The sequence below is a fragment of the Lytechinus variegatus genome, chromosome 15 (genome assembly GCF_018143015.1).
Source record: "Lytechinus variegatus isolate NC3 chromosome 15, Lvar_3.0, whole genome shotgun sequence".
Classification (NCBI taxonomy): Eukaryota; Metazoa; Echinodermata; class Echinoidea; order Temnopleuroida; family Toxopneustidae; genus Lytechinus; species Lytechinus variegatus.
Window position 1 is genome coordinate 3,910,963 of NC_054754.1, and position 23,059 is coordinate 3,934,021.

The following is a 23,059-nucleotide window of genomic DNA, read 5'->3' on the forward strand; positions in this document are numbered from 1 at the left end:
CTTTTTAATAAAAGTACATTTGCTCCAACAAAAGTGATAATTGGAAAACAATCAGATTAACTTTGCTGCACATTTTTGTGAAAATGGCATTGTTATTAAATAAAGTGCAGCATTCATTTTCTTTCTTTAATCCGTCATATAATCTTTTAATATCTAGGATGTGTTTTTGTCATCTTTCACCTCATCTTTTTCTTTTTTTCTTAGAATCTAAGGTGTTGTACTAGCCTTAAAAGAGCAAATGAATATTAATTGATGGATTTGCCATCATTGATATGTAATTCTAAGCAGCTGAACTGATAAAGTTTAGGTGGATTTTAAGTGAGCAATAGAAGTTGAAACTCAACGTTGTGATATCGAAAGGTCTAACAAGAAATGCCGAGTTCTTCTGATTGCGTAATTTTAAAGAAATCTCATTTGGGGGGAATCCCAAAGCTCGATAGCAAAATATCAAGCACGTGAACTAATACTATGAAACCTACATTGTTACCAATAGGCAGATGATAGCATTCAAAGTGTTACTTGTTATATACAAATCACTTCTTGGTCATGCTCCTGCACAGCAAAAACTGTGGTGTTAACCGGTGAACATAGAGGACCACATCAGTTATTTTACACCGGTGTTGTTAGTCTTACACCTATAGGTGATATTAGAACACCTTTTGTTGTTACATTTTCACTCTTTGGTGTTATGTTTAATCTCTAGGGTGTAATTTTAAAACCTCAGGGTGTGGTCCTCTATTAACTCCAATTGGTGTCAGTTTTCACACCGCAGTTTTTACAGTGTGACTACATTACAGAATTATTGAGGTATAAAACCAGTAATCATGGTCGCAATTTGCGCAGTATCCTCTGCTTTTACAGAGTCCATCCTTCAAAACAAAAGTAACGCTAGGTGATCAAGCATTTGCTTGTGTAGCCCTCAAGCTCTTTAATAGCTTGCCCCTGGAAGATAGGAAAGTACCATCCCTGAATAACTTTAAATCAAAGCTCTTAACACATCTATTTCATTAATAACAAGCATTTGAGAAGTCCCATAAAGCGCAGTAGAATACAATTATACTTAATGGAATAGTTTCTGCGCTCTATGAATATATTATTAGCATTACTACTATTATTATTATTAATAACACAATTGTTCTGGCATGCCTTTGTAGTTATACATATTGTTAAAATGATTTAATCACAATTTATCATCACCAAACCAAACTTTTGATAAATAATTTATACCATGGAAATGAAAAGGAAATTAAGACCGAGATGTTCCAACGCATGACAGTAACTGTATGTAGGAGGTGCCGTGTCTGTGGAGGTGCCGTGGCCGAGTGGTCTAAGGCGCCTGGCTATACATGGAAAGTCCGGAGTTCGATCCACGGCCGCGGAGCCCATGCCCGTGAGCAAGGCATTTAATCTACAATGCTCTTTTATCCTGCTATCAAATAAATGATAATGCTATATGCATTATTGGTAACTAGGTGTGCACTTGTCTTAAAAAAAAAATGTATGTAGAAGGCGAAAAGAGGGTCGGGTTGCGATTTTTTTCCCCATCAGTACTTGTGCACCCGACGCGAGAGGGCATTGGGAATGACGATACAATACGCTGTTTTGGAGGCAGTGAGTCAGACTATAAATCTTGGACTTGTATTTTCTTCAGTGTTTTGCCTCAAGTTTTAATGAAATAAAAAGAAAAGTCTCTAAAAATCGTTCGAGGTGAGACTCGGAACCTTTGTGTCGGAAATTACGATACAATCTAACTTTTTGTGCCATAAATATTCATGAGCGTAGTCTCATTAAATAAACCCTATAGCATATCGTCATTCTTACTTCCTCTCGCTTCGGATGCACTATTCCTGACGAAAAAAAACATTGACCGGGAAAAGAGGCTTTACATGTATAAAGGAGAAGGACACAGGTAAGTCCAAAGCATTAACAAGGGATTTTGAGGATTAAATGAGAATCCGATCGAATTAAAAACCGAATATCAGATTTATTTATTTTTCACAAAACAAGGTGAAGAGTTTTAGTGAGGAGAGTGAAAAGAAAAGAACACGAAAGGTCGGATCGGATTGATTAAGGGTGTAGGGGGGGGGGGGGGGTGGGCGGGGTGCACGTGTACCCTCTTGCTTGCTTAGGCAGAGTTGTTCCAACACTGACAAGCAAAACGAAATTGTACCGATTTCTTCCCCTTTCAACATGTATGGTAAGGGGTCCTAAAGCTGCGCGGGTCCCAAAGCTACGCACCACTCATCGCGCACGCAGTTTTCAATGGCAAATGCGCACTCTGTGTGTGGAACTGTGACTGCAGAGTGATGAACAATTCCTATTAATTTTTTCTACAGAGGCTGCAGTAAATCTCTAAATGCAGAGAAAACCCAACAACTGTAGGAAGTTTGGAGTAATATTCGCTTTAATTTTATTTTATCCTATAATAATTTAAATATATTTTAGAAATTGAGGCACAGGAAATACTATTTTTTTGCATGATAAATCGAGTGCGTAGCTTTAGGACCCCTTCTACATCGGGCGGCGAAATCAAGGTGTTCGAAAAACACGACGGGATTTTCGTTTTAGTGAGTTTTGTGATATTTTCTACTTGGCTAATGATCTTTAGAATGTTTGCCACAAATTAGTGAAATATAATTTGTTGAAATATCAAAATTGGGACAGTTTTTATTGTTTAAACAAAGTGCGTAGCTTTAGGTCCCCCCTCATACAGCTGATTTTCCAAACTTTGGTTCCATCTAACTACGATGTGCACGCCCATACCGCTTTCATCTCCCATGCTCAAATACCAGCCAACGTAATTGATTTTTTTTTTATCTTAACGTATGAAATTATTATCTATGTTACGCCCCCAAAAAAGCAAACCCAGAAAAGATTATAACAGAGAAGATATCCTTTCTATACCGTCTACATGTACCCTTAAGGTCACTGATACACATGTTTCAAGCCGCCTTCGACCCCGCCTTTGAAGCCGCCTTCACGCCTGTAATTTTGGTGGTGTTACACTTACGTCGAAAGTGAACACATGCAAGCCTGGATTATTCCCCTGATGCACTCATGGCCGGCTCCCTGTTGCCTTTATTCACGCGACACGACTCGCCTTTCATGCCATTGTCTTGTATTGCATGGTATTCATTTAATCACGGTAAAACTTACATTCTTTCAGTCATAACAGATTGCTCAGCAAGTCCTTGAACATTAAAAAAATATGTACAAGTGAAACAATACGAAACTATTAAAAGTATTACAGTAACACTAACACATAATAACATACATATTAAAATGCAAAACAATGAAAGTAAACAACAAAGTAAAACTACATAAAACTGCTGTGAAAGGAGAGATTATAGAAATTCTCTACCCCCCCCCCCCTCCGGGAGATGAGCTAGAAGTCGATGGAATTAACTGATTTCATAAATAAAGTGATCTGATCCGATTGACGGTTATTGTTTGGTAAGGATTTTAATGATTGAATACTTTCATAGAGACCGCCGTCCCTTAAAAAATTTGTCTTGGGCTTTTCGAGACTAACCCTACACTGGTGATTACGAAGAGAATAATTTCTTTTATTGATGCTTATTTTGGAGCACAAGAAAGATGGAAATTGTCCATAAAGTAATTCAAATATAAAGGAAACTGACTATTTTTTCCATCGCAATTCTAACTTGTCAATGTTCATAGTAGAATACAACAGGTTGGTACCATAATCTGTAATCAACTCTTAAGACCATACGTTGTCGTTATTTAGCACTAGTTCAGTGATCAAAGTCGGCATGAGTCCACTTGGAGATGATACCCATAACAATTGCAGGACAGACGGCGCCTTCAAACCATTTCCAAGGTTTGAATCACTCTGAGTCGGCGTCAGTCCGGCAATAGAAGAAAATAAAAGAAAAAGGAAAAGGGGTCGTGATACACAGAAGTCGAAGAGCCTCCGACGCCGGCTTAGTTAAACTGGAATGAAACTTTTGGTACAAATGGGCTTGTGTGGAAACAGAAAAATCAAGGAATAAGAACAATTTTCGCACAAGCTTTCTTGTTCCAGTGGTTTCATTTTCCTTTAACTTTCGATGCATGTGAACCGTCTCGGGTAACATTCGTAATTCTGAAGTTCGTTATTTCGAAGGTTTGTAATTGTGAAGGTTCTTCATTCCGAAGGTCCATTAATCCAGAATCGAAATAAGGTTCGTTAATTCGAATGTTCGTCATTCTGAAGGTCCGTTAATCCGAAAACGAAATAAGTTTCGTTTATTCGAATAGTCGTTTAATTGTCCGAAAACGAAATAAGGTTCGTTACTCCGAAATGAAATCAGGTTCGTTTTTTCCGAAAATGAATATACTTATTTTGAGAAAAAACGGTGTAATTGAAAAAAAATAACAGAATATTATGCAGTAATAGATTCAACGGAGGATGATACATGTGCATGGTGTGGTCAAAGCATATATTGCATCAAGAATTGGCGCTTGGATCAAACATTTTGATTTTGATTTTCTCTGAGCAATTCACTGCCTATTCGAGCGAATGGATTACGAATGTTGGGGACTGTGTGTGTTGGTTACGCGTGAATAACCTCAAGATACGGGGATCTTTTTTTTAGGGGAGGGGTGTAATTTTAATAGCTCCTGCTGGTTATGATAAAAAGAAATCCCAGAAGAAATATTGCCCTTTTTTCAAAAGGAAAAATTTCTTTTTTTTTTAAGTGAAATGTGCCCTTTTAAAATTAAATACTCTTTTTTTGAAGTACAACATAATACATTTCAGGTTAGAAAATCACAATTTTTCTTTTCTTGTGCTTCACGCTCGCCTCAGTTGTTATGTAGTATAAGGTACTCACCCTTTTTTTAGTAAAAAGAATGCTTAAAATGTTCCAGGGATACCACGATTACGAGAAATGTTTGGAATTTTTTATTTTTATTTCTTATTGATATGTAAAAAAAAAATCCCCGTAGAAAAATAATGTCCCTTTTTTCAGTTCCAATCATATTTACATATACCCTTGAGAACCTTGCAAGTATTATATAATTGATTTCAATTGGGTCAAATAGAAATCAGTGGCATAATGAGCCAAACAAAAAAGGTCCCAGACATGGCATATGGGGCTTGATTTCTAAAAAAGTGCTGCAAACGAGCAAAATTTTTGAATTTTCTTATTATGAATTTTGATGCATTTTTCAAAAGATAATTTGAAATTTCATCCCTTTTCCTGTTCTCTTCTTTTTATTTATTTATTTTTTTTTTTGCAATTTTTCTTTGTCGTAATATATAATGTTTCGGTCTATGGCCCGAAACCACCCCCTTATGTATATCAGTGTAAGGAATTCATGTTGTAAAAATGTCATTTCCCGTTTACATAATACCTACCAAATTCGGAAGGTGGATGTTTTTAATCATGTTCATCCGATGTATGTTATAACGATCCATAAATGCAACAAAAACAAAAAAGAAATAGGGCGTCGTCCCCTTGGTACTCTTTGCGGAATGTTGAGCGTGAAATACTCTATTCTTTCGTTCAATGATATTATTGTAAAAAAAAGTTGTTGCTTAAAGTTTTGATTGTTCATTTGATCATACAGCCCGGATATGACGTGGAAATGATGAGGAAACTTCTTCTGACTGACCTCTCGGGAAGTTTCGGCGATGTTTCTATCCGGCACACCTACACTGCTGCCATCAATGGGTTTTCAGCTAAACTCACCAACAAAGCTCTCCAAAAGGTATAGTCAATAAAAATGAATAAAGTGGTCCGTTGCAAATCTTAAAAAAAATCACGCACAACTTGATTTTGAACTATTCAGCCGCGATAATTCGAATTGTGCTTGATCTTTAGTGTCATTTAAAAGCTATTTTCTACCACGGACCCTGGGACTGATTAAGAGAGACAGGGTCAACATAATTAACCTGGTTGTACACAATTCAAAGACCATAAAACCAGAGAAATGCATTTTATACCAATAAAGTCATGAAATAAACGTAGAGGGCTGCAACACCGACAACAATGGGTTGACGCCCTGTACGTTCTTTGTCATGAAATGAATTAGCAAATTAGAATCATTGATCTGTATACAGATCGCTGATCAGAACACAATCAGATCAGTGCTTTGATTCATTACTTGACCCCGTGCACTTAGTAGATAATTGAACCATGGAGGTAAAAAGAATGGATAGACAACGATATGCAAATAGCTTCCAATTTCTAAAGAAGTACGAATGAATATACACGTGTATTGTAGCCTTTGGTGGGGGCCTATGATGCCGTCAGTGTCAAGAGAAAACTGGAAAGTTATTTGAGTTAAAAATAGATAACTGGGGTATTTTCATTTTATTTGACCATGCAAAATAAATAATGAACACATGGGGAAATATACATCAGAAAGGCTTATTGTGTTTCGGGCACAAAAAACCTTTTTTTTCACAGTCCTTATTTATATGATATTATCTTTTGATAGCTTCTGGCCCGTGATGAAATCGAATACATAACTGAAGATGGTGCAATCCACCCTGCGGCTGTTGCGTCGTGGGGTCTGGATCGAATAGATCAGCGGTCATTGCCTCTCGATGGAGCTTACAAGGGCAAAGGTAATTTTTAGTTCCCAAAGATTGAGATACTTTTGTTTAAAGGGATGATCCAAGCTGGAGATATTTTATCTCAACAAAGCAAAGCAAAATGCTGAAAATTTGATCAAAATCAGATAACAAATAGCGAAGTTATTGAATTCTAAAGATTTGCATTATTCTGGTGAAACGGTTCTAGGCATGTCTTTATAAATTTTCATTAGGTGGGCTGATAATGACATACATGTATACCCACTTTTTCTTTTGTATTTTATTATTTGAAATTAGGTTTATTCATTTTTTTCTACCAAGAACTAAAATAATTGGATTGACAACTGATTAAGTGCATTAGGTATTTATTGCCGCAACTTATTTTATCATAATGGAGACACATCATTTACACATTTATGACAAAATGAAACATTCATGATTTCATATAATAACATAAGAAAAGGGAAAGTGGGGATGTGACATCATCAGCCCTCCTAATGGATATTCATGATGATGTGCAACTCTTTTTATAAAATATTGATAAAATCTAAAATTCAATAACTTCGTCATTTCTTATCCGATTTTGATGAAATATTGAGCATTTTGCTTTGTGAATTTTAATGTATTTATCTAGATATAAATATTTTCAGCCCGGACCATTCCCTTATTAATGAATCTAAGAACCTTCGTCTTGTTGCAAATAAACGTTCTCCCTCTCCGTGCTCTCTTTCTAGCACACTGTCGCACCCCCTCCCACACACGCCCTAACCCACACAAATATATACTCTCTAAATGTAAACGAATGAGTTCGTCACTCGTTATAAAGGGCGAAGAAACGTTTATTCCTCAATGAGCGGTTTTCACGAGTGTTCAGCACGATATTTCGTCGTCTGCCACCTCACTCGTCTTCCGATTGGTCAATGTTCCTTACAGTAAACAACCGATCTTTCGGTCAATCTCACTCGTGATGTCGAGTGTGTGACCACGGAGAACTTGACCAATAAGGAGCAAGCGAATCTAGCACTTCTAACCAATCAAAAGTGGGCACGTCATTGCTCGAGAATTGCGTATCGCATCAACATGGCGAATACAGACCGAGTGGAAGTGATATACGAGTGATATCGCCCTCACTCTTTTTCCTCTTTTTCTGACATTCAGATACTCTTGCTACCTCAACCATGTATCCCGTCGTTCAGTTTGAATAAATAAATAATTACACTCATATAGCCGAAATATGATTATTTTTTTCAAATAAAACTAGAACGTGCTTACCCTATGGGGCAGAAGTTTGAGCGCAAAACCTCCGAAGGCACACTTAAGGCTCGGCAAGCAGTCTAATTACATAGCTCGGGCTCAACGATTCAAGAGATCCCTTAATTGTTATGCCGTCAATAGTTATGGTAATAAAGGAAATGTTTTAGCGTTAATATAATTTATCTTTATACCAAAAACCTTGAAGAATAATAGAATATACATACTTAATATAATTAAATATATAAATAAATGTTAACGTCGATGTTTCTCAGTAAGTAGTGATAATTTATATTTTAAACAAAATCCCTTTGGGATCGATTACAAAGGATTACTAGATTTCCCAAGCAAATATATATGTCAATGAGTTTTTCATAGAATGGATTAAAAAAGATAATAAAATGGATTAAGATGAAATAATGTACTTGAGGTTCCAAAACAATGCTTTACGTGAAATAATCCGTTCATTTTGTTACAATATGTAAATATAATTACATGTACGAACAGGAAATAAACCTGTTCATCTGGACTAACTGTTATCCTGTCTGCTCCCATTGATTTAAGTCAGATCTGGTGGCGCTCTTCAGGCACATTATAATACAGATTGGCAATCACAACATGACATGGTTTCTATATCGTCATCCCGTATACAGTGAATTGCTCCGCCAATTTCGCAGAAGTCTAACGAAGAAAGAACTTATGTATTGACGTCATCGCACCGCCATCTTGGTAGTCCACCTCCTGGACTGTTGTTATTTTGCACGACACGACTACCAAACACCCAGCACACTAAATGCCCATAACAGTACACGCATACACACACCCTGAATAGTCAGGAGGGCGCGGGCCCGGGCGTGTGTGTGTGTGTTGGTTATGGTTTGCCCAATCAGTAAAAATCGTCCAGGACGTGGACTACCATCTTGGAGGCTGAAGCGATTGCCTTGGATGCGTCGGTGATCTTCAGCTGGTGATCTCTTGACAACTCCCTATATCATCCGAGGGAGGGCGCAATGAAATAATTACAATCATATGCATATTGTCAATTTGTCTATCGAATGTTCTGAAATTGCACAAATTTGTTGTCGGCAAATTATAATACCTTCCATAAAGGAATGAAGCTGAATGCTATGTAATCATTTTCTTTTTCATACAGGCTGTGGATCAGGTGTTAATGTATATGTCGTCGATACAGGAATCTACCCAGACCATTTGTACTTTGAAGGACGAGCCTCCCCTGTGTTTGATGACGTCAACGACGGTAGACCTTTTGTAAGTTGAAGTCATATAGTTGATCGACCTTATGCATATGACGTCATGATCTCATGACGCCCTCGATCACAGATGCATGCACCAGCTGCCATCGCATGCAAAGCAATGGTCAATTCAGCCCCTAAGATGACGGTGCGATGACGTCAATGCATAAGGTCTATAATTGGTCGGACATTTTTCACGTCGAATATTGTTACCGGGCTATCATGGCTATGGACCAGTGGCCCACTTGCTGTGGTTGGTTGCATGGCCATTAGCAGCGGGGGGGGGGGGGCAGAAAGCCGCCCCCCCTCCAAAATTATGAAAATCTTCATTTTTTTCACAATTATTAGCAAAAGGTGCACGATTTTTTGTTGTTGAAAATTTCTCTTTAGCACCTGGGGTGGTCGTCTTCTACTTCGCTTTTGAGCCCCCCCCCCCTCCCTAGAGGAAAAAAATGTCTGCAAACGGCCATGGTGGGCTCATTGGACGCTGTGTTAAAACTTGAAATTACATCGTCAACATCACGTGTGTGAATGAATACAAAAATGAAGTAGGTGTCCTTGACATCCTGATAGATACATGTAGAGGCATGTAAAACTATACTTTGGAACTGTCGATTTTTTTGTGCTGTTCCTTCTCTTTAAAGAGGTTGACTATTATTATGCAATATAAATGTACAATAATTATTATCATTATTAGATATGACGTCATGGTCTCATATTTTACATGCTATGGAAAGTTATTGATGCATTAACTTCTTTGATGGTAAACGAAAAAAAAATCTTCGCATGAAATACGACTTTTGCATTTTAGGGGATAGACTGTAATGGACACGGCACACACTGCGCAGGAACAATAGGAGCCAGCATGTACGGAGCAGCAACAAATGTAAATATACATGGGTTGAGGATACTCGATTGCAGCGGCTCTGGTCAATGGAGTTCTCTTATAGCAGGTACATATCAAGGATGATCAGGGGCCCGTTGCAGAAAGAGTTGCAATCAATCGCAACTCTAAAATCATGCGCAATTTGATTTTCGACCAATTAACAACGCGCATTCGGGACTTGAGCGTGATTTTTAGAGTTGCGATTGATTGCAACTCTTTCTGCAACGGGCCCCTGACGCCTAGATAGATCATTGTCATTTCATTGGTTGTTTGATATTGATCATTTAGCCAATTTTACAATGGCGTCATCATTCGTGCAATTTCGGATTGATACATCGTGCATATTTTGATCCGTACGATTTTGTCCATTGGGCACCCCATATTCACTGGACCACTGCACAGTAAGCTAGAGCGAAACCAAAGTGCGCAAAATGTCATTTTGGGCATTTCGAGGTTTTTATTTTAAAAAATCATGCCCAGTTGAAAAAGATCAATTTGAAGACAAATTTCTTAACAAAGTATATTTTTAACCCAAGTTAATGGATCTAAAATGATCTTGACCTTGTTCCAGTAACCTGAAATCAGGGGCTAGTCTCCTCATGCTGAAAATATACTAATCTAATGTTTGATGTCTGATAATCATTATATTAATGTTTCTCTTATTTTTATTTTGTTTATCTTGAATTTCAAAATTATGTCTAAAATTTAAAATCCTAACATTTTTATTCATTTCAATTGATATCAATAATGAGTTGACCCAATTTTGACATTTGAACTTCGCCTAGTCATTGCCCAAAATCCATTCATCGATTTCCCGATAGCCCTGATTGATGTCCATTATAAGAAAGTTAAATCTTAACATTGCTTAAGTTTAGATTCTGATTCAATAACATTGTCAAAAGTTCATTGAACCTATAATGAATTTTGACCTTGGTCATGTGATCTGACACTCATGCAAAATGAATATTGATACTCAGTTATTTTGTTACCCATACGCTCTTCAAGTTATGATGCCTTTTCAAAAAAATAATAATTGGTAAAGATTTCAAGTTGAAACCCCAACATGGTTCAAAGTTCTTCGACCTTAAATGACAATTGACCTTGATCATATGACCTGAAATACATGCCATATAAACATGTATAACACATTGGCTTAATATTTGCCTTACAAAAAAAATATGTTTTGGACGCTAATTTGCAACATTAAATTTGAAACTTTTATGTGAATTCCTAGTCAGGTAATTCGAAGAAAAAACGATTTTCTTTCGTAAAGTTTATTATATTGATACCAATAGATTCCTTGACCTCAGAAACCACGGGTTATAGGTGCCAAATTATTATGAGTCTACTTAGAAGCCGAGATAATATCGAAACCCCGTTTTTGGCAGCCATTTGGTAAAATCCAAGATGGCGGCCTAAAGGAAGCATTGTTATCCTGATTCCTTATATCTTTACCATATTGTATAATTTGCAATAAATAAAAAAAAATCCGGGGAATTACATAGCGATGATGGGCCTAGTTAAAGAAAGACTTCATTCATGACGTATAACGAAGAGAACTATGCTTGTTGCTCCAGGTAGAAATTGCTTAATTTTGGTAGGCCAATTACTTGCCCACCTCCCCCTCCTCCTCTTCCTAAGATAATCTGTGTGATTTAGAGCCCGATCCCCAACGGGTTTCTGGATAACATTACATAATCTCGTATCTGATGGATGAACTATCGGATAGCATTGATTAATCGGATGTTACTCTTTTCTCTGGTCATACTTTCAGCCTGCGATTACATTGTGAATTCTGGAGTGAAGCCAGCGGTCGCCTCGATGTCCATTGGAGGTCCTACTAACACGGCAGCCGACGAGGCCGTTCAAAGAGTTATTCAGTCTGGTATACCCGTTGTTGTAGCAGCTCTTAATAACAACAGTCCTACCAGTGCCTGCCAAACTTCCCCTGCACGTGTACAGGAGGTTGGTCCTATTTACACCCGACCCATTCACAATGTAACACGGGGGTGTTTCACAAAGATTCAAGTATGACTTAATTCGCTCTTAAGATACAAAATATGCAACGCTCAATCTTATTGATCAATACGCAGTAGTGCGCGTCCTCTTCTGATGATCTGACCAATGCAGTCATTCCTTTTATACCGCACGCAAATAGACATTTAAGTGCGACTCTAAGTCATATTTAAATATTTGTGAACCCCCCCCCCCGATTCCACTCAAACGGGAACTCGAATTCTTGGACAAAATTAAAGCTAGCCATTTCAACCAATGATCTGTAAGTAGGGCGCATAGGCTAATGTTTATAGAATGAGTTAGCGTGAACCACTTTTTATATTCTGGTCCCATAATCACGTACGTGAACCACCTATAGGCTATGTATCAACTCAGCGGAGCCCGCCATTATAAAAGCCCTCTCGCGGTAGGTCGCCTAGCAATCTTGTTAGCGACGCATGTGAGCACCGTCTTGCTCACTCTCCAAAATGTATGCGATATTAAAATCCTAAAAACTAATGGAATCGTTAAAATTTAGTAAGGCTATGAATACTTATCATTTACATTGACTATCAGTGTATCAACCTATATCAGATTTACAAGCAAGTGTGGATAAGATTTCGAATTACCAGTAATTTTGATGAGTGATACAATATGCCAAAATTTATGAAAATATAGCGTAAATTTCATATAGCATTTCAAAATCGTTATTTTCAATATCTTCACAATTTTTCATTGTTTTAAAAAACATCTTATTACTTTAATTATAATTTTCCCGAACTGATAACGTTGGTAGGCTATTTTCTCCATCGCTTAAAAGGAAATGTCGGGCTTTCGAAATCAGGTTAATTTTTGTTATATTTCTAAAGAAAAATCGTTATATTCGAGCTACTATACCGTTGTTCTCCCGAAGAAGAGTTATCATCTCATAATGTTGTGTAAATGATACATAACAATACAACTTACGAGTGTAGCAATCCATGTTGGATAACAGTTTTCAGTATGAGTTTCGTAATGAAGAGAAAAATTAGGTTCATTCTTAGCATGCTAGCCGCAGCAGAATAATAAATTTTAGCGTGTGCAGACAGGGCTGATCGCCCTGACTGTCCGTTCGGATTATCCAGTCCGATACCGCGTCGGGTTGTATATTCCACGTACCTTTTCCCCTTGCGATGACCACTGTACAGTTTTAGTGTTTAATTTTGATACTCAATCTGTGAAATTAATAGTTTACCGATATCTAAAAGAGCTTGGAATATACCTGACACATAAATTATTTCATTTTCGGTAATTATTATTTCTTTCCTGAATTACAAAAAGTCAAACTGCCTAGTGTCAAGAATGTGTAACATTGACTGTATAGTTAAAAATTACAACATTATCAAGGTTTGGGAAATATCTTGTCATCAGTATCTCACGGTATATGTTAAACAGAAAATATAGAAAAAGTGTATATTTTGTAAATTCCACGGCCACCTTTTACCATCATGCGACATATAAAACCGACCTGCATGGCCGCCGGGGGGGGGGAGGTACTCAAATTATTTTAAAATCAAAGTAATAGCAATTTTATAGATCTGCAATATTCCTATCCATGCTCTCGTGATAATGACTTAAAATCATGGTGAGTTGCAATGGGGAGGGGTCGATGAGGGATACTGAAAAGGGCCAAAATGAGATTGCAGGCCGGTAGAAATAAGAGGGGCAAATATTAATAGGTTAGTTTTATTGGAGGAGAACTTGACCATAACAGATGGGAAGGAATAATATGAGACGGTTGAAATTTAGATTGGAGAGCTGATCTTTGAGATATAAAATGTCACAAACACAAAAACAAAAGGAAGAGAGAACAGGGAGATTATAGGAGGAAAAGAGAAGCCCTTGCAATAAAATATATCAAACAGGCACTTGTCTGGGGCGAAAGTGAGTGATGATAACTTATGCCCGCCCCCCCCCCCCTCCCTCCACTCCCTAGTCAATCTTGGTAGCAGAGACACCGAGAAGATGATTGATGAAAAAGGGGCTAATGGGACCCACAGAAAAAAAATCAGTAATCTTGAACAGGACAGCTTGAAAACTTATAGTAGGATCCTCATATTGTATAGAATTATAATTATGATAAAAGGTAAAATTCCACGATAAACAACAGGGATTAATATTAGAAAATAAGGTTATTTGAAAGATAGTGGGAAAAGGACCCCCCCCCCCCTTTCTCCCGATCCGCTTGAGACACCTGAACCCGGCTCCCGGCCCTTCCTCTTCTTCTGTATATACCATCTCTTTAAGGCGACCGTGGAATTTACAAAAAATACAGTTCTATATTGTCTGTTTAACATACAGTGAGATACTGATGACATTCGGCAAACTTATATTTTCCAAATCTTGACAATTTCTATCATGATTCTTGACCTATAAGATTGACGTTTTGTAATTCATGCAGGAAAGAAATAATAATTCTCGAAAATGAAATCATTAATATGTGTCAGGTTTATTCCGGGCATTTTTCGATATCGGTATTTCACGGATTGAGTATCAAAATGAAGCACTATATAACTCAACAGAGGTCACTGCAAGGGGACAAGGTACGTGGAATATACCACCCGACACCAGTATGGGACTAGATAATCCCGCGGGACACACCAGGGGATCAGCCATGTCTGCGCGCGCTAAAAATTATCATTCTGCGGCTCGCGTGCTAAGAATGAACTTGATTTTTCTCTTCATTACGAAACTCATCCTTAAAAATGTTATCTAACATGGATTACTACACTCCTAAAATATATTGTAATGTATCATTTACACAACATTATGAGATGATAACCCTCCTTCGGGCAAACAGTTGGTATAGTAGTTCGAATCTAACAATTTTCTTTTAGAAATATAACAAAGATTAACCTGATTTTGAAGGCCTCCCATTTCCTCATAAAGCCGAGAAACAGTAATCTATCAACGTTATCAGTTCGGGAAAATTATACTAAATGTAATAAGATGTTTTTTAAAACAATGAAAAATTATGAAAATATTTAAATTAAGGATTTTGAAATGCTATACAAAATTTACACTATATTCTCATAAATTTTGGCACTTTGTATCACTCATTAAAAGGCTGGTAATTCGTAATATAACCGTCACTTACTGGTAAATTCGGTACGAGTTTGTACACCGATAGTCAATGTAAATGATAAACATTCACAGCCTTACTAATTTTAACGATTCTATTGGTTTTTAGGATTTTAATATCGCAGACATTATGGAGAGTGAGCAGAACGATGCTTACAGGCTTTGCTAACGGGGTTGCTAGGCGCGAAAATCCGATTTAGCTCCGCCCACTTTTTACACTGAGTTGGAGGGATTCACGTACGTGTAATATGATTATAGGTGCGGATCAGATCGAACTCTTACGGGCAGGGAATTAAATATATATATACTGTATATATATATATATTGACAATAAAAGTCATCGCTCAATTTAACGGGGCGTGGAATGAAAGTATCCTTGGATTGCACCATTAATTTCCATAATGGTTAGTCGCGTGCATTTTAGTGTCCGAATGTCCACACACAGAGAGCTTCAACACAGAGAACAGTCGATTTCACGAGCGTAATATTACTCAAATCCGGGTGTGTCTTTATAACTATTAATAATCTCACACCAGGTTGATAATAGTGTGACAATGTTATCCAATTCCATTTATTTGATGTAAATATTATTACAATTAATCCATTATTTACGTCTCGCTGTTCATTTGAAATTGTCCATGTTCACAAATCTTGCTACGGCAAACGGTCCGAAACCACCTCTATTTTCGAGACACTACATTTTTGTTTTCCCACTGAAATATCCGTAAAAGTAAAAAAAAGTCGAGATTGATTGTCATCTGAAAGCTAAATAGATTACCTACATGTTGATGTATAATACTTTATGACTGGTATAATGGTTACATCTCATTTTTCTCCCAAACTTTGAGATCGAGCAGGCAGACCATAGCATATTTCTGTGTACAACGTCACGTGACTATATAAAGAATGACAGTTTCCGTTCCTATAGACCCCTTTCATTTGGAAGAAGTGATACAATTCAAACAAATTACCTAACACATTTAAAGTTGAAAGTAACAATGTTCTTGTACTATACAGCTTTGTCTACTGATATTTATTATATAGCTACAGTTTGAGAGGGCAAATATTTAGTTTGATCGAGTAAGGAATCGATTTTGATTTGCAATAGGGTTTGCGTACATATAGTATAAACTAGCAGGCTGCATCGTCTACTACGTAAACCAAATGAGCGAACATGATCCTGTAGGCATATTTTCAACAAATTTAAGAGGTGTTTATCATTTGAATTGAATGCTTAAGCCCCTTTTACACCTTCACGGATGCAACACGGATCATCATGGATCACAGTCCGTGATGATCCGGGGTGCCAAATTTGTATTTTCCTAGCATTCCCGGAGTTAGTACGGAGTTAACTGGTAATTAACACGGATATGTACGGAAAAGTACGGAGTCTACAAGGATAGGCAAGGTACCAATGGGGATCCTGTTTGATATGCTCCCGGAGCCAACACGGAATACCCGGATGATCACCGATGTTACTGGGTCTTTACACGGACCTTACCACTTCTTGTCGCCGGCATCTTGCTTGAACGAAGTTTCGTCCCTTTTTGCAACATCTGGAGCATGCTTGTGCTTGGTTATGAATACGGACTATTGTTCATGTACGCAAACAATACAAACATTTGACCCCGGATAGAGCCGGTATCAACAAGGATCACCCGGTTCTTACAAGGAGCCTCCCGGATGCATTCGGTAGCTACACGGATGTACAAGGAGGCTGCAAGGATGAACACGGAGGATTATTAGTCCGTGTACTCCGGGATGAAAAATTGAACATGTTCAATTTTTCTCCCGGACATGCCGGTACATCAAGGATGGCGCCGGATGAGTAGCCGGAGTGTACACGGTAGTCCCGGAGTGTACACAGATGACCCCGGATAGACAATCCGGGATGATCCGTGTTGCTTCCGTGAAGGTGTAAAAGGGGCTTTAGGGATGCATAATGAGATAGATCATTTGGACACTCACTTTCAAGATGAAGCTTTCCAACCAAGAGCGTGCAAGAGCAATAGGAATGTTGCAGTCTGGGCAGGCCTTTAGACAAGTCACTCGATATTTCCAACTTTCACCAACAACAATTTCAAATTTGAACCAGCGATATTTGGCTACTGATGGAGTTAGAGGCCGCCCTAGGAGTGGTCAACCTAGGGCCAACCACCACTGCAGAAGATAGGAGGATAAGGATAATTTTCTTTTACATTTGCCAAGATACTGAAATTTGACATTTTTTCATCGACTAACTTTGAATTAAAATTCCAGTGGAATAGTGATGCATCCAAGGTGGATAACTTTCTCTTCACTTTTAGAGTGGTATATGACTTTAAGTTTGCTTTTATCGTTTGATGGATATTTATGCTTCGAAAACTTTTATAAATGAAAGAGTGACTGATCGTTTTCTTGCAATTTTCTTTTATTGACATTGCTATTGTTGCTATTGTTTAAAGCCTGTAACCAGCCATGCACTGACTGAGACATTTCTTGCAATTTTCTTTTACTGACATTTTACTGACTATTATTTAAAGCATTCAATCACCCATGCATGACTGTTCACATGAAAATGTCATGCCATACTGGAAGAGGAATATTGTCTGGTCATGTTGACATACAATAATTTGCCTTTAATCAAATATCTATATGGAATATTTTAACTTTTATAAGCGTACAAAAACTTTTTTTTGCCGAGTGTACATTTTTGACCTCCTCTTTTTCATATAGTCGTTCTGTGACCAAGAAAATTAAGGTCTCTTGTCTGATGCAAGCTCATGCACCGATTGAGTTATGAAATATATCTTGAAGATCACCAAAACAGATACGCAAATTATGAGGGTCGGTGTCTCATCATTGCTGGGAAAAAAGACCAGGTGGGTGTTTCATAAAGCTGTTCGTAAGACACGAATGACTTTATGCACGACTGGTGATCCTTTCTTGTGCTATCTGATATCCCTATGTAATTGAGTTATGACCCAAGAACAGGTTCCAGTCATTCGTTACTTTACGAACAGCTTTATGAAACACCCACCAGGCATCGTGCTCGAATTTCATTCTTGTTTGCTAATTTCACAGCAATTGCACAATTTCTTCGAAAATTGTTTGGCATATTTCGTGTTTTGGGGGGTTGGTTATTGTCAATTTGATTCGATGATGTACGAAATTCATGTCGAAATCGTGACCAAACCTCGGTGGCATTTATCTTTAACTGTTTAGGCTATTACCGTTGGTGCAACAGATATCAATGACAGAAGGGCTGATTACTCCAACTACGGAACTTGCGTGGATTTATTTGCTCCTGGTGACGATATAAAAAGCCTATGGATTGGAGGGCCGGACGACACGCGGACCACCAGTGGTACATCTATGTCTACCGTTCACGTGACAGGTGAGTCTTATGGGGACCTATAGTGACACCCTTGCGGGTCAGATTATTAAGAGTTTGACATGGACGGGGGGGGGGGGTGATGACCTCAATGCACCGTGATCATACTTACATGGTGGCAAGGTATAAGATAAATTTCTGTTTCTGTTTGTGGTAACTCCCCTAGGAACTTGGCAGGACAGCATTTTGTTGGTAAACGCCAAGCTGGTATATAACCAAATATCTATGAAACATTTTAAGTCTGAGAAAGAATAATTAGGGCCTAAATATAGAATTAGAATTTTGAAAATATCATTTGTTAAAAAAAAGAGAGGAATAATTCATGTTTGGAAGCAGCTGTAGTAGCGTACAAATGGGTTCGGAGAGGGCTTTGGACGTTGCAGACTGACCATATCAGGGTTTGTGGATGGGAATTTGATAGAGGTTGGGGGACTAAGACCACCAACAGTGAATTCCTTTTTAGCAAAATATGGGGCATTGCAAGAAACTTGCAATCGAACGCAAATCAATTTCACACTCCAAAATCAATTGAAAGTCATACTTTTCATTGCAAACTTGCAACTGATTTATTGTTTTTTCCATCCAAAAAAAAAACAAATTGATATGTTTTAGATAAAATTAATGTATCATAAGTTGTAAATTTGCATCTGAATTTGGGGATTAATTGCAAATATCTTAATGGAACACTCCATATATAGTTCTCTTTATAAAAAGCGGCCATAAATAAGCAAAATGATTATAAATTAATAGAATAAAACTTTGAAAATAAAAATATGAAGAACGCAGTTTAAAATAAAAAAAGAACAGTATACCGTACGATAGGGTAGCTGCATTTTTGCCGTTCAATTTTCACTACCAAGAAACAAAAAGCGAAAAGGAAACAAAGGGAAAAAGAGAGAATAGTGATCAATGTACAATTTTCTATTTAGTACGATACGCATCTTGTTCATGCTCCCTAAAACGTGCATGTTTGAATTTCAAGATTTTAATGGTAAATGATTACAGGGAACTTTCGGGAGCGGCTGTGAAATAATTTGTCCGTTGGTATTAAGGTACAATTAAAACCCTTTTTATCAAATAAGATTTCATTGACCGAATGATTTTATTTTTGCACCCATTGCATCAGATTTAAATTTAGAAGGTAATATGTAAAATTGTAAAATACACAAATTTATAGTATTGTATTATAACCACTGGATCAATAATATTTAAACACATATAGACCTTTAATTAATAAGGACAAAGACAATTTCAAAGAATGCAAGAGACCATGTTTACCATCATGAGCGATTACACTTGATTTGGGGAAGCTGCTCGCATAAAACTCACAACTCAAATATTTTATAAACTCTAAATACTTTTGAATCTTAGATATATTTTCTTTAAATCTTCGGAATTATGTTATTGGGTAATGCAATTGGGCAAACCATTCACAATTAACACAAATGGCATTCATTAGGCACGCACCACTAAGCCACTATGGCGTTACAATTATCCAACAACTATCCAATGATTATACCACTAGGCACATACTACTAAGACACCATATTGGGCATATGGTATACCATTGATACCAATCATACCATTAGGCATATGCCACTGAGACTATTGGATATCACTGAGACACCATTGAGTATATGGTATACCATTCACCATACCAGTCATACCATTATAGCGGCACATACTACTGAGACACTATTGAATACCACTGAGACACCATTGTAAACCACTGAGACACCATTGGGTGTATGGTATACCATTCATCATACCAATCATACCCTTACAGGCACATACTATTGAGACACCATTGAATACCACTGAGACACCATTGTATACCACTGAGACACCATTGGGTATACGGTATACCATTAATCATACCAGTCATATCATTATAGAAGCACATACTACTGAGACACCATTGAATACCACTGAGACACCATTGTATACCACTGAGATACCATTGGGTGTATGGTATACTATTCATCATACCAATCATACCATTACAAGCACATACCACTAAGACACCATTGGGTAAATGGTATACCATTCATCATACCAATCATACCATTAGACACATACCACTGAGACACCATTGGGTATATGGTATACCATTTACCATTAAATAAACTACCAATTACCATTAAGAACTTACCATTGAAAAACCACTTAAATACCATTCGCGTACCATTTACCATTCAGGTCACTATTCAACTACCATTCGGCACCATTCAAATACCATTGGCGATTTTTATAAGGGTAGGTTAATCAGTCAAAATGGCTGACGCTATAGACGACAGATGTCACTCTCGGGACTTTTTATCAAAGTGAAGACAATGGCAGAGTTGACATTCGAACTCACAACCTTGCGAATAAGAGTCCAATGCTCTAACCACTGGACCACACGACCCATGTGCCTACATGCATATATGCCTACATGCCTTTGAAAATGTAACCAATATAAAATTTTATCAGTAACCCAACTTGATATTCAGTAACACCTCCCGTAGCATGAGGGATGTTGTGATAAAAATAATAATTCAGTTACCCAGGCAGACATTTCAATAAAAAAATGTTCTTCCAACGGGCCCGCGGCATTGCATACCGTGTTATAATTACCAATCTCAAATCTAAATGCTGAGCGACGACCAAGAAACCAGCCCCGGAAGCCAGCAGGTCTTATATTTTGGTTTGACTCGGCTGGGGAACGATGAGGACACCAATTTTCGACAATGACTTTTTCCTTATCTGTGATTTGACCGGCGTTTTCAATTAATAGATTCTGAACGTTGCCTAATGCGTCATCGAAGTGGGTGTAGAAATACGTTACTTTGTTTCACTTTTAAACCGAAATCAAGCATTCTTTTCTCAAATTGTATTCTACAGGCGCTGTAGCACTACTGCTAGATAAGAATCCCGACCTTTCACCTATTGATATCAAGGCGTCCCTGATCGACTCATCAACCAAGAATGCTATTAGTGATCTGCCAGACACCGAAAACCGTCTGTTGTACGTACCCCGGGATTAAGTTTTTGAAGATATAAGTTTCAGTCGCCTGTTTCTCATTGAGCGGCGATGATTTCTAACCGTGATCGCGGAGCCCTATAAGAAACCGTTGAACCAACCTTGTGCATACAAATATCTCTCGTCATTCATAGATATTATAATTTTGTTCATTTATGATGTCACGAAAGCTGTATTATTTTTACTTGTGAAATGCATTTTATGCAAGATTACACTGTATTCAATGTCTTCTTTTGTTTCCTTTTTGTCTTATTTCCAATCATTTCATAACATCCGTGTAGTTTCCGTACATTCATTCTCGATGGAAATAAAAATGCAGTACCAAGAATAGGAGGATATCCGACACGGAGGGGGGGGGGCCAACCCTAGTCCACTAACCCACCTTTCTGAGGCGGTCAACTATGCGCACATGTTTGCTCCGGATTATGACAAATACCCTGGCTCTTTAATGATCACATATTTTTACCCGCTTTCAACGTCTTTGTGTAGAAGCGAAAGAAGAAGGGGGGGGGCAGAATAAAAAAAAGAAACAACAAGAAGATGATGAAGATAAAAGAGATGAAAAAGAAGGAGATGATGAAGAAGAAAAAGATGGAGATGATGTTGGAGTAGTAAAAAAACATATACTTGGTCAGTCATTATATGTTCAGTACACTTGCCTAAACAAGAAGTATTAATTGCTGTAAATGTAACATATTTTTCATTTTCCCCGATGAAAAAACACACCCAAAATTTCTTTAACAAAAGGGTTGTGAAATCTATGAAAGTAAATAAATTCTTTATCCTATTTTTTTGTAATATAATCAGATATATTATTTTATATTGGTTATGGACTGCGGATATGGATAATGGCTTCTTGAAATGCTCCTGAATAACTGCCTGAATACTACACGAATTGAGGCATTACTGCAGAAAGTCGCATGCAAAGCACGGGCATTTTTAATTTCGTTTGTCACAGTTTCAATATGAGAGCACTGGAAGATCATTTTTCTTGGCATTCTAATCCTGGGCCCGCGTTTTATAAAGAAATGATTGATAACAAATGAACAATTTCTATGATATATACTATCAGCCAATCAGATTGAACGATTTTAGTGGCTTTAAAAAGATTTGTTATCATAACAAGTTTTATGAAACGCGGTCCCTGAATGTCATGCAGAGAATGTAAAAACTAACATTTTTTTCTTTAATAAATCTTTCTTTTATTTTGAAAAAAAATAAACATTGCAACTAATAGAACCTGAGTTCCGTTTTCTTTCTAATTTGTTTATCTTACCATTAAATGTTGTACTTCGTTTGCGTCCCGTGTAGACGTGTACAGATGGACCATTTGCGGTACCATTTGGGGAAACATTTTCTCGGGGGTCCAGCATAAATATAGCAAAAAGAACACCTTTAGAAGTTTCATGCATACTTGTGTAAAGCATGCCGGTCAGCCTACCCAGGTTTTTATGGGGCTAAATAATCTTGGTTCATCACGAAGAATTCCATATTTGTACCTGCTATCGAAATATGGTAGCGGGGGGGGGGGGAGATTACTGAACACTTTATTTCCCTATCGAGTTTATTACATGCAAAAGCTCAATATTTGATTTAATATGACCCCCCCCAAAAA

The 23,059-nt window shown here is 37.5% G+C and overlaps 1 protein-coding gene across 1 annotated transcript in view; it reads left to right on the plus strand.

The window, feature by feature from the left end:
- The window catches only part of LOC121428841 (aqualysin-1-like), a 36,621-nt gene extending 13,943 nt beyond the window's left edge, over window positions 1-22,678 (plus strand). The window contains exons 2-8 of the mRNA XM_041625707.1: window positions 5,575-5,715; window positions 6,448-6,577; window positions 8,949-9,064; window positions 9,860-10,001; window positions 11,709-11,899; window positions 18,254-18,425; window positions 21,306-22,678. Coding sequence (XP_041481641.1) covers window positions 5,575-5,715; window positions 6,448-6,577; window positions 8,949-9,064; window positions 9,860-10,001; window positions 11,709-11,899; window positions 18,254-18,425; window positions 21,306-21,448 — 1,035 coding nt within the window. The 3' untranslated portion in view covers window positions 21,449-22,678. The remainder of the gene's footprint in view (window positions 1-5,574; window positions 5,716-6,447; window positions 6,578-8,948; window positions 9,065-9,859; window positions 10,002-11,708; window positions 11,900-18,253; window positions 18,426-21,305) is intronic.
- Window positions 22,679-23,059: the final 381 nt, after the last annotated feature.